Raw genomic sequence first — 13424 nt, forward strand, 5'->3', positions numbered from 1 at the left:
TACCAAAATTCACTAGTCTCTGGGGTGGTCCCGGTGGATTGAAAATTGGCAAATGTGACATTGTTGTTTAAAAAAAGGAGGTAGGCAGAAAGCGGGTAATTATAGGTCAGTGAGCTTAACTTCAGGAGTAGGGAAGATGCTGGAATCTATCATCAAGGAAGAAATAGTGAGGCATCTGGATGGAAATTGTCCCATTGGGCAGATGCAGCATGGGTTCATAAAGGGCAGGTTGTGCCTAACTAATTTAGTGGAATTTTTTGAGGGCATTATCAGTGCGGTAGATAATGGGGAGCCAATGGATGTGGTATCTCTGGATTTCCAGAAAGCCTTTGACAAGGTGCCACACAAAAGGTTGCTGCATAAGATAAAGATGCATGGCATTAAGGGTAAAGTAGTAGCATGGATAGAGGATTGGTTAATTAATAGAAAGCAAAGAGTGGGGATTAATGGGTTTTTCTCTAGTTGGCAATCAGTAGCGAGTGGTGTCCCTCAGGGATCAGTGTTAGCCCACAATTGTTCACAATTTACAGAGATGATTTGGAGTTGGGGACCAAGTGCAATGTGTTCAAGTTTGCCGACAACACTAAGATGAGTGGTAAAGCAAAAAGTGATAAAATATTAAAACATGCTACTGTGCAGAGAGACCTGGGTGTGCTAGTGCATGGGTTGCCAGAAGTTGGTTTGCAGGTGCAACAGATGATTAAGAAGGCAAGTGGAATTTTGTCCTTCATTGCTAGAGGGATGGAGTTTAAGACTAGGGAGATTATGCTGCAATTGTATAAAGTGTTGGTGAGGCCACACCTGGAGTATTTTGTCAATTTTGGTCTCCAACCTGAGAAAGGACATAGCGCTGGAGGGTGTGCAGGGGAGATTCACTAGGTTAATCCCAGAGCTGAAGGGGTTGGATTACAAGGACAGGTTGAGTAGACAGGGACTACACGCGTTGGAATTTAGAAGGATGAGGATGAGGGGGGATCTTATAGAAACATATAAAATTATGAAGGGAATAGATAGGATAGATGCGGGCAGGTTGTTTCCACTGGCGGGTGAAAGCAGAACTACGGGGCATAGCCTCAAAATAAGGGGAAGTAGATTTAGGACTGAGTTTAGGAGGAACTTCTTCACCCAAAGGGTTGAGAATCTATGGAATTCCTTGCCCAGTGAAGCAGTTGAGGCTCCTTCATCAAATGATTTTAAGATAGAGATAGATAGTTTTTTGAAGAATTAAGGGTTATGGTGTTCGGGCCGGAAAGTGGAGCTGAGTTTACAAAAGATCAGCCATGATCTCATTGAATGGCGGAGCAGGCTTGAGGGGCCAGATGCCTACTGCTGCTCCTAGTTCTTATGTTTGACCTGGCCATAGAGCCTTTGGCAATGGCACTAAGGAAATGGCAGGGGATAGTGAGGGGGGAAAAGGGCGCGGGAGGGTGGAGTGCAGGGTCTCACTTTATGCGGACAATTTGCTCCTGTATATAACAGACCCATTAGGGAGATTGCAGAAATTATGGGAATACTGGAGGAATTTGGCCAGTTCTCAGGTTACAAACTAAGCATCAGCAAGAGCGGGATCTTCTCAATCCAGGCAAGGGGGCAGAAGAGGAGACGGAGGGAGATGCCGCTCAAAGTGGTGGGAAGGAGTTTTAGGAATCTGGGGATTCAGGTGGCAAGGGACTGGGGGCAGCTTCATAAATTAAATTTGGGTAAGGTGATTGAGCAAATGAAAGGGGATTTCCACAGGTGGGACATGCTCCCGCTGTCATTGGCAGGGAGGGTACAGACTGTGAAAATGACAGTCCTCCTGAGATTGTTGTTTGTGTTTCAGTGTCTCACAATCTTTACTTTCAAGGTATTTTTTCAGAAAGTGAACGCGATGATCTTGGGTTTTATATGAGCTGGAAAAGCCCTGAGGGTGAAGGTCCTTCTTGAGCGGGGGCGCGGGAGGGAGGCTTGGCCTGTCTGAATTTTATTGACTACTACTGGGCGGCTAATATTTCAATGATTAGAAGTGGGTAGTGGGGGAAGGGTCGGTGTGGGGGTGGGTAGAGTCGGCATCTTGTAAGGGCACAAATCTGGAGGCTCTCTTAACGGCACCTCAGCCGTTCTCGCCGGCTCGGTACTCCACAAGCACAGCGGTAGTGGCAGCCCTGAGTGTGTGGGGGAAATGGAGGCAACACATGAGACTGGAGGGGGCATCAGTGTGGTCACTGATCTGTGACAATCACCGGTTCACTCTGGGGAGGGGGGGGGGGGGGGGGGGGGGGCTTTAGGAGGTGGCAGCGAGCAGGGATTGAGAGATTTGGAGATCTCTTCATTGAGGAGGGTTTCCCGAGCCTGGAGGAGCTAGAGGAGGAGTTTGAGTTGCCGGGTGGGAACGGATTTCGGTACCTGCAGGTACAGGACTTTGTCCGGAGGCAGGTTCCAAGCTTCCCTGGCCTCCCTCTAAGGGGACTGCAGGATAAGGTGGTCTAAAACAGGGGTGGGAAGTGGGAGGGCTCGGAAATATATAAGGAATTGATGGAATGAGAAGGGGAGGTGAAAAGAAAGTGGGAGGACGAGTTGGAAGTTGGGCTATGGGAGAAGGCCCTGAAAAGAGAGTCAATGGATCCTCGTCGTGTGCCAGGCATACCCTGATCCAGTTCAAGGTGGTCCACAGGGCTCATATGGCTGTGGCCCAGATGAGTAGGTTTTTTGAGGAAGTGGAGGACAGATGTGGGCGATGCGGGGGAAGGCCAGCGAATCATGTACAAATGTTTTGGGCATGTCAGAAGCTGAGGGGATTATGGCAGGGATTCTCAGATGTCATGTTAGAGGTCCTGGAAGGGAGGGTGAATCCGAGTCCAGAGATGGCAAAATTTGGAGTGTCGGAAGATCCGGGAGCCAGGTGGGGGAAGAGAAAGGCTAACGTTTTGGACTTTGCCTCCCTGGTGACCCGGAGATGGATTTTGTTGGGATGGAGGGACTCGGAGCCTCCAAAGTCGGGGGTGTGGCTCAGTGACATGGCAGGATTTCTCAGGGTAGAAAAGATTATGTTCACCTTAAGGGGTTCAATATAGGGGTTCCTTATGGAAAACTGACCATCAGCAGAAGGGTGAGGGGAGAAGGGGATACATGGAAATGGAGAATAGGGACGGGGAATCTAAGGCATGGGTAGCTAGGGGTTAGGGCGGGGGGAAGTTGGGTGTGTTACTGTGGGGTTTTTGCGTATGTTGGACCGCTCTGTTATTTAGAATGTTAATATGTTGAAATGTCAAAATTATAAATGCCTCAATAAAATGTTTTCTTAAAAAAAAAACATTCATTCCTATGGGAATTCATGACTTAAGTAAAGTCACCAATTTTAGGAAAGCAACCATAACCTCAAGTTAGGACTTACTACAGAACTGTGATGATGTATTTTTGAGGATACCCACTCAAAATCTATAAGTCTGTGGAAAAAAAATTGGTTTGTATGAATTCTTTGAGACTGAATAAGGTGATGATATCACCAATGTTTCCAAATAGAATTTCCTGATTCTACTAATTCTGCAAGTGAGAACAGCTGCAAATTTAAAGATATGTCGCCCAGTGGCACCAACATGAACCTGCACTTCCAAAAATAACTTCAAAACCTGTTCCATCTCGCTTTATCCATAAACAAGAAAGACTTGTTTGGGCTGTGTCAAAGCTGAACCATTTAAACCAGTTCACCTGGAGCTGATGGCGAAGGCAATTTTGAAGCAATATTGGAGGGAAAACAGGAAGACATGAACGCAAGTAGGGCCTTTAGCCTGTCAAGACTCCTCCGCACTCCAGTTAGATCATGGCCAATCTCCAGGCTCAACTCCATTTATCTGCTCAATACCTCTCAACACCCTTACCCGACAGAAATCTATTGATCTCGGTCTTGAAATCTCCAATTGGTTTATAAAATGATCAGGGGAATAGATAGAGTAGACAGTCAGAGACTTTTTCCCCGTGTGGAACAAACCATTACAAGGGGACATAAATTTAAGGTGAATGGTGGAACATATAGGGGGGGGGATGTCAGGGATAGGTTCTTTACCCAGAGAGTAGTGGGGGCATGGAATGCACTGCCTGTGGAAGTAGTTGAGTCGGAAACATTAGGGACCTTCAAGCGGCTATTGGATAGGTACATGGATTACGGCAGAAAGATGGGGGGTAGATTAATTTGTTCTAAGGGCAGCACGGTAGCATTGTGGATAGCACAACTGCTTCACAGCTCCAGGGTCCCAGGTTCGATTCTCGGCTTGGGTCACTGTCTGTGCGGAGTCTGCACGTCCCCCCCGTGTGTGCTGGGTTTCCTCCGGGTGCTCCGGTTTCCTCCCACAGTCCAAAGATGTGCAGGTTAGGTGGATTGGCCATGATAAATTGCCTTAGTGTCCAAAATTGCCCTCAGTGTTGGGTGGGGTTACTGAGTTATGGGGATAGGGTGGAGGTGTTGACCTCGGGTAGGGTGCTCGTTCCAAGAGCCGGTGCAGACTCAATGGGCCGAGTGGCCTCCTTCTGCACTGTAAATTCTATGATAATCTATGATTAATCTCGGACAAAGGTTGGACACAACATCGTGGGCCGAAGGGCCTGTTCTACACTGTATTTTTCTATGTTCTAACATCCATAGTCTTCTGTGGAGGGAAAATTCCAAACCTCCACTACTCGTTGTGTGGAAAAGTGTTTTCTGATTTCACTCCCGAATGGCCCAGCTCGAAGACGATCTCCCCTGTTCTTCACCACAGAAAATAGTTCCTCTGTAGTGTATCCACACTACCAAATACTTTTAATATTTTAATTACCCGCTATGTCCTCTACTCAAGGGAATAGAAGTTAGGCTATGCAACACGTCCTCCTAATTTAACTCTTTAAATCCCTTCTAAATGAAAAGGAAAAGCAGAGTACTTGAATATATATTTTACACTGAAGCTGCCCCATGTGCTGTGCTTTTTCATTAAGAAGTTTTTTTTTAAATTTTTGAAATAAATTTAGAGTACCCAATTATTATTTTTTTCAATTAAGGGGCAGTTTAGCATGGCCAATCCACCTAACCAGCGCATCTTTTGGGTTGTGGGAGTGAAACCCATGCAGACAAGGGGAGAATGTGCAAACTCCACACAGACAGTGACCCAGAGCCGGGATTGAACCCGGGTCCTCAGCGCCGCAATCCCAGTGCTATCCACTGTGCCACATGCCGCCCTTTTCATTAAAAAGTTTTACAATTTATTTTGTTGGTTCTCGGGATGTTGGCAACACTGGTAAGTCAGTATTTATTGTCTGTCCCTAGTTGTGCTGAGGGCATCAAGTCAAACACTTTGGCCTTTGAATTAATAAGTGTGTTTGTGTGAGTGGAGTCACAAGTATCCATACCAGCTTGGCACAGCTGGACCTGGACCCTTCCTGAAAAGGAAATCTGCAAATCAGTTGGCTGCTTTTTAAAAATAATGTATTTATTCAAAGTTTTTCAAAAAGTTTTAATCAGTTGGCTTTTGATCCAGCAGCTTCAATGGTCCAATATTTCGGGTACTCTCCCGCAAATTAGCTGTCTTATTCAATTGAATTATCAAATTAAACATGAAACATCTGGATTACTAATCGTGTACCACAAATAACTAAGTTACCCTATCTATTACTAATCCATAAACCAATAATAATGGAACCTTACCATTTGATCTTTTCACGGAAATTTACAATCATCCTACTACAGTGAGATAGATTATAGTTCAGAATAAATAGTTTTACCTTCAGAACAAATGGCTTTAAGTGCAACATGTAGAGAGATTCCAGAGAGACACATTGCAAATCCTAGCCAGTTTAATGTGCTCAATTGATCACCCATCACATGGCTAGCAAGAACGAGTATGCACACTTCCTGTAAGAGAATAACAAAGCTCCTTTGGGATCCAATTCTACAAGCTTGCTTTCCTTCCAATGTATAGAACAGGGGTGGGCAAACTTTTCCGTGCAAGGGCCACATTCAGAAATTCACAATTTTAAAGGGCCGCATAGTATATTAAGTAAAATAATTAATATTTTAAATAGCCAAAATAAAAGGTCTTTAAAGAAAATAAAGCACATTTATTTGAAAAACAAAGTAACTCAGTAAGTAACAGAGCAATGTCAATGAGAATGATGCATCTGACTGCAGTCATTTACCAGTTTGTTGAAATTAGGTGTCAAGTTGCTTGTGCTGATCCTTAACACTGACAGAAGCACAGCCTGGCCGAGTCAACGATAAAAACGCGCGTAGTGGGGTGGATGAGTGGGGCTGCCTTATTGGTCGGTTTAGTTGGGTGTGCGACCAAAAGGAGTCCAGGTTACAAACAATAATAAGGCTTATTGTTTGTAACCTGGACTCCTATTGGTCGCACACCCAACTAAACCGACCAATGAGACAGCCCCACTCATCCACCCCACTACGCGCGTTTTTATGCGGCCCGCCAATGAGGTGCCCGGAATCATAACCGGCATTTTTGAAAAGCCGCCGGGGAAAAGCCGCTGAAGTAAATGCGCTTATTCAATAAGCGCATTTACTTCAGCGGCTTTTCCCCGGCGGCTTCTCAAAAATGCCGGTTATGATTCCAGGCACCTCATTGGCGGGCCGCATAAAAACCTTTTTGTCGGGCCGCATGCGTAGTTTGCCGTAGTTTGCCCACCCCTGGTATAGAAGGTACAGTCCATAAAATATACTTGACCTTTGTGACATCACTTAACACCGGCTAAAATGGATTTTCTTGCTGGTTACAATTGCACAGCAACTGAATGGGTGATTGTTCTGGTTCAACTTACAAATGGGACACAAGCTCACTGCCTTAATTCAGCACAATTTCCATATACAAATAGGATTGTTAAATCCTAAAGCCTCAGGAAAAGCAGTGATGATGGAATACCTTGCCTTATTGAAGTATTAGGCTTAATTTTCAGCAGATTAGAAGCCAAGAGCAAGGAGATCTACTGAGCGGAGTTGCACATCTGGGGTGAGATTCTCCACTGGCGGGAGTCTCCGTTACCCCGACAGCGCACCAATGCTCAGAGATTTTACGACAGCGTGGGGTTGCCCACAGTGGAAAACCCCATTGGCTGACTGGCGGGGCAGAGAAAATTGGTGAGGCAGGACGCAGAATCACGTCCCTGGTCTGTCCTTTTTTTAAATTAATTTTTACAGGATGTGGGCTTCGCTGGCTCGGCCAGCATTTATGCCCATCCCTAATTGCCCTCGAGATGGTGATGGTGAGCTGCCTTCTTGAACCACCCACTGTGTTGTTAGGGAGGGAGTTCCAGGAATCTGACCCAGCGAGAATGAAGGATGGTGAGTGGCCTGATGGAAAACTTCCAGGCGGTGGTGTTCCATGTATCTGCTGCCCTTGTCCTTCAAGATGGTAGCGGTCACGGGTTTGGAAGGTGCTGCTGAAGGAGCCTTAGTAAGTTCCTGCAGTGCATCCTGTAGATCACACACAAGGCTGCTACTGTGCTTCGGTGGTGGAGGGAGCAAATGTTTGTGGAAAAGATGCCAATCAAGTGGGCTGCTTTGTCCTGGATGGTGTTGAGCTTCTGGAGTTTGCTGTTGTTAGAATAGAATAGAACAGTACAGCACAGAACAGGCCCTTCGGCCCTCGATGTTGTGCCGAGCAATGATCACCCTACTTAAACCCACGTAACCCGTATACCCGTAACCCAACAATCCCCCCCATTAACCTTACACTACGGGCAATTTAGCATGGCCAATCCACCTAACCCGCACATCTTTGGACTGTGGGAGGAAACCGGAGCACCCGGAGGAAACCCACGAACACACGGGGAGGGCGTGCAGACTCCACACAGACAGTGACCCAGCCGGGAATCGAACCTGGGACCCTGGAGCTGTGAAGCATTGATGCTAACCACCATGCTACCGTGCTACCGCCTGGGTGGTCCATCCGGCTTCTTTCCTTTTTACTGACTTTGTAGCAGTTTGATACAATGGAGAGCATTTAAGAGTCAGCCACATTGCCAGACTAGGTGAGGATGGCAGATTTCACTTTTTAAAAAAAAATATTTTATTGAAACATTTGTAATTTTCAGTTTTAACAATTTAACATTTCTTAAACTGAGCGGGCCGACACACACATTTAAATAACATGTCCTACAACCCCCAGCCCCACCTCCTGATTACCCGTATATTAAGTTCCCTGTCCTTGTCTTACACTATCATGCCTCCCATTTTCCTCCCCCCCCCCGCATCCCCCTTATTGCTGACGTTCAATTTTCCTGATGAACGGCTGCCACCTCCGGGCGAACCCCTGGGTTGAACGTCTCAAGGCAAACTTAATTTTTTTCCAGACTTAGAAACCCTGCCATGTCGCTCACCCATAGGCCTGACTTTGGAGGCTCCGAGTCCCGCCATCCCAGCAAAATCTCGGGGCCACCAGGGAGAAGGCCATCGGCCTCCCTCCCCCCCCCTGGGCCCCCAGATCTTCCGATACCCCAAATATTGCCAATTCTAGGCTCGGAGTCACCCTCCCTTCCAGGACCTCTGACATGATGGCCGCAAACTCCTGCCAGAATCCCCTCAACTTCGGACACGCCCAGAACATATGCACATAAATCGCCGGGCTTCCCCCACAGCGTCCGCACCTATCCTCCACTTCCTCAAAATACCTACTCATCCGAGCCGTCGTCATATGAGCCCTATGAACCACCTTGAACTGGATCAGGCTAAACATTCGCTCACGACGAGGATGAATTAACTCTCCTCAAGGCCTTTTCCCATATGCCGACTTCCAACTCCCCTCCCAACTCTTCCTCCCACTTCCTCTTCACCTCCCCTATTGGGACCCCTTCCCACTCCATCAATTCCTGGTATATCTCCAAGACCCTCCCCTCCCCAACTCTCGTTTTTGACATCACCTTATCCTGTAGTCCCCTCAGGGAGAGGCGAGGAAAGCTTGGAACCTGCCTCCGGACAAAGTCCCGTACCTGCAGTTACCGAAATCCGTTGCCACCCGGCAACTCAAACTCCTCCTCCAATGCCTCTAGGCTCGGGAACCCCTCCTCAATGAAGAGATCCCCAAATCTCTCAATCCCTGCCCGTTGCCACCTCCTAAAGCCCCCATTCAGACCCCCCGGAACAAAACAGTGATTATCACAAATCAGTGACCACACTGACACCAATCCCATGTACTGTCTCCATTGCCCCCACACTCTCAGGGCTGCCACCACCACCGGGCTTGTGGAATACCGAGCCGCCGTTAATAAAGCCTGCAAGCTTGTGCCCTTACAAAATGCCGCCTCTACTCGCTCCCAAACCGACCCCTCCCCCACTACGCACTTCCTGACCATCGATATGTTGGCCGCCCAGTAATAGTTAAAACTCTGGAGGGCCAAGCCCCCCTCCCCGCGGCCCCGTTCCAGGAGTGCCTTCTTCACCCTCGGGGTTTTACCAGCCCACACAAAACCCAAGATCACCGCATTCATTTTCCTAAAAAAGGCCTTCGGGATAGAAATCGGGAGACATTGAAAAAAGAACCTCGGGAGGACCGTCATCTTTACCGTCTGGACCTTTCCTGCCAGCGTCAGCGGGAGCATGTCCAACCTGCAGAAATCCTTTTTCATCTGATCGACCGCTCTACCCAAATTTAACTTGTGAAGCTGCCCCCAATCCTTAGCCACCTGAATCCCCAGATACCTAAAACTCCTCCCCACCACTTTAAAAGGTAACTCCCTCAATCCCCTTTCATGCCCGTGCCTGAATCACAAACACCTCGTTCTTTCCCATATTTAGCCTGTAGCCTGAAAACCGCCCAAATTCTTCCAGTGACCCCATAATTCCAGCCATCCCCCTCAATGGGTCTGTGATATAAAGGAGTAAATCGTCCACGTAGAACGAGACCCTATGCTCCACACCCCCTCTCACTATCCCCCGCCAGACATTCGATGACCTAAGGGCCATTGCCAAGGGCTCTATGGTCAGGGCAAACAGCAGTGGGGAGAGCGAACATCCCTGTCTTGTCCCCCTACAAAGACTAAAATATTCTGACTGGACCTGGTTTTTTTTCTTACATTCGCCACCAGAGCCTGGTATAGCAACCGGAGCCAATTCACAAATCCCTGCCGGAACCCAAACCTGCCTAGACGATCCTTTAGATGCTTCCACTCCACCCGGTCAAAGGCCTTTTCTGCATCCATGGCTACTACCACCTCAACCTCACGTCCCTCCGCTGGCATCATTATAACATTTAAGAGCCATCTAATGTTGGACGTCAGGTGCCTACCCTTCACAAATCCAGTCTGATCCAGTCCTCTATACATGTGGCCAAGATCTTTGCCAGCAATTTAGCGTCTACGCTCAAAAGGGAGATGGGCCTGTATGCTCCACAGCTCTCTGGGTCCTTTTGCCGCTTCAAAATGAGAGAGATCGATGCTTGTGATAACTTTGGGGGGAGCACTCCCAACTCCTTAAGACTCATTAAAAGCCTTAACCAGGAGCAGCCCCGGTAATCCAGAAAATGTGTTGTAGAACTCCACCGGGTATCCATCAGTTCCCAAGGCCTTACCCGATTGCATCGCCCTGAATCCATCTATCACCTCCCTCCCCGACCCCAATTGGGCCCCCAGACCTTCCATCAGCTCCTCATCTACCTTCAGGAACTTTAACTCCCCAGAAATCGCTTCATACCCTCCTCCCTGGCAGGGGGTTCCGATTTATAAAATCAACTATAGAGTTCACGAAACACATCATTTACTGCCCCGGGTCCACCCCCACCTTCCCCCTCATATCCTTTACCTACTCAATTTTGCTGCCTCCTGTTTCCTCAGGAAACACCAAAACCACAGCCATTCCCTCCAGCTTCCCCCTAACCATAATAAATCTACCCGCCGGGTCTGCCTCTGTCTTTCCCACCTCGAATGCTACCTTTTTTGTTAACCAGAATTGCCACCCCCTTTGTTTTAAAGTCCAATCCCAAATGAAACACCTGTCCGACCCATTCCTTCTTCAGTCTAACTTGGTCTCCCAGCTTCAAGCGTGTCTCTTGCAACATGGCCACGGCCGCCTTCAGCTGCCTCAAGTGTCCCTTTTGACCGGCCCATTCAGCACACATACGTTCCACGTGACCAACCTGATCAGGGGAACTCTACCCCCCTCCACTGTCGATCAGCCATGACCGTTCCTAGGCCAGCCCTTGACCCATGCCCTGCATCTCACTGGCCTGTCCCCCCCCCCCCCCCCCCCCCCCCCCCCCGGCAGCTACCGTCATCCACTTTCCTCCTCCAACACCCTGAAAGTCCCCTCCTCGTCAGCAGTCTACACCCCCACCCCATACATTAATCTTCAGCTCACCCCCCACTTTCCTTCCGTGAACTAGTCCTCCCAGCTAGCCTGGCAGCTCCCACCCCGGCACCTGGCATCCTACCACCTGCTGGTTCCCCTCCCCCCCACTCTTAGTATAAGTTCCCAGAACAATGGCAAAAAACAAAAAAGAACAAACAAACAATCCCTTCCAAGGTCTGAACACAAAGGCCCACCCCTCCTCCCTTAACAAAATATTATCTAGTCAAACATCTTCAAACAGAACCAAATGAAAGAGACTGGAAAAAAGAAAAAGAATTATACATGCAGTATCTCAAACATCTTTTCGAACATCGCAAATTAAATTAAAAGTCTAAGGTTTTTATAAATTAAAACATCACTCCTAGCTCAGTTCTCCACAAGGTCACGGTTCAAGGTCCATATTTTCCTTCATAAAGACTGCCACGTCTTCCAGCGAGCCAAAGTACAGCTCCCAACCCTCATAGGTCACCCATAGACGGGCCAGGTAAAGCAGTCCAAACTTTATTTTCTTCTCATACAGGACCGCCTTGACTTTATTAAAACTCGCCCTCCACTTTGCGAGTTCTGCTCCCAAGTCCTGATATACCCGGATCACAGCATCTTCCCACATGCACTGTTTTGTTTGACTGGCTCACCACATGGTGCGTTCCTTGCCTTGGAACCGATGCTGTTGTACCACCATCGCCCTTGGGGGCTCATGCCCCCGGGGCTTACGCATATGTGCCCTGTGGGGCCGGTCCACCTCCAACGGCTTGGGGAACGAACCCTCCCCCATCAGCTTTTCCAACATCTTCCCCACATACTCACCTGCACCCGCTTCTTCCTTCCCCTCTGGCAGACCAACGATCCGGATATTCTGCCTCCGAGGACAGTTCTCCAGATCCTCCACTTTCTCTAGCAGTCGTTTCTGTTGGTCCTGTAACATCCCGATCTCCACTGCCGTCGCAGTGGACTGCTCCTTTTGTTCCACCTCCCGCTCCTCCAGCTTCTGGATCGCCTGTCCCTGGGTGGTCAATCTCTCCTCCACATGGTCGACCACAGCCCTGATCAAGTCCACCGCCCGGGCCAGGTCCTCCACACACTCCCTACGATGTTGAGTGAACTTCTCGGTCAAGAAGGTCACCAACTGGTCAGTCGACCATTGAGCTGGCGAGGTCAGACCCTGCGTCCCTGCCACTGCCTCCCTCGAACTCTGGTCCTCGCTTACAACCAACTTTTGATTCCTCCTTTTTCGATTTTTCCCTGGGTGCAGCTCCATATACTAGGGGTCACCTCCTTCTCTTCATGCTTTTACACCTTTAATTTTAAAAATTCCTGTAGAAATCCAGCTTAAAAGACACAAAAAGACCACCAAGAGCGGGAGCTGGCAAATATGCGACCTTTCACTCCATAGTCGCCACCGGAGGTCCCCACAGATTTCCTTTCTTAAGGGCATTAGTGAACCAGCTGGTCGACAATAGTTTCATGGACTTTTAATTCCCAATGTTTATTGGATCCAATTTCCACATCTTCTGTGGTAGGATTCGAGGCCGGGTGGACAGAATATTACCCTGGGTTTCTGGATCGCCAGTCCAGTGACAATGCCACTCTGCCATCCCCTTCTGCAACATATCCTTAGCAGGGACAAAGCTCAGCCTGTATGGAAGTGGACGATGGTGGAAGAGTTTGGGATATCCTTTTTGTATGTGGAGTTTAATTTTTAAATTTAACCTTCAACCCTTTTTTATTGTTTTAAAAACTGAAATTTGAACTGATAGTTAAAGCAGGTTAACTTGATTTCTAGTTATCACAGTTCAGAAGCATACATCGTACAAAGATAAGCAACAAGTACTAAACCAGGACAATCTCTCATGAAAGCAGAATGTTACTTCTCAATTAAACTAAAGTAATGGAACACACCATGGCAGGCATGATGACCCAGTGATTAGCACTGCTGCCTCACAATGCCAGGGACCCGGATTTGATTCTGGCCTTCGGTGACTGCCTGTGTGGAGTTTGCACAATCTCCTCATGTCGGCGTGAGTTTCCTCTGGGTGCTCTGGTTTTCCCTCCAAAGTCCAAAAATGAGCAGGTTAGGTGGATTGGCCATGACCAATGGGGATTGGGTGGTAGAGTGGCCTAGATAGAG

The 13424-nt window shown here is 48.1% G+C and overlaps 1 protein-coding gene across 2 annotated transcripts in view; it reads right to left on the reverse strand.

Moving 5' to 3' along the window:
- The window catches only part of slc35c2 (solute carrier family 35 member C2), a 64837-nt gene that overhangs the window by 11726 nt on the left and 39687 nt on the right, over window positions 1-13424 (reverse strand). The window contains exon 8 of one of the 2 annotated variants that reach the window (XM_038802978.1): window positions 5731-5860. The exons of the other annotated variant lie outside the window; for it this stretch is intronic. Within the exon in view, the coding sequence (XP_038658906.1) occupies window positions 5731-5860 (130 nt within the window). The remainder of the gene's footprint in view (window positions 1-5730; window positions 5861-13424) is intronic. 2 annotated transcript variants of the gene reach the window in all.

This window comes from Scyliorhinus canicula, chromosome 7, assembly GCF_902713615.1.
Source record: "Scyliorhinus canicula chromosome 7, sScyCan1.1, whole genome shotgun sequence".
In the NCBI taxonomy this organism is placed as follows: domain Eukaryota; kingdom Metazoa; phylum Chordata; class Chondrichthyes; order Carcharhiniformes; family Scyliorhinidae; genus Scyliorhinus; species Scyliorhinus canicula.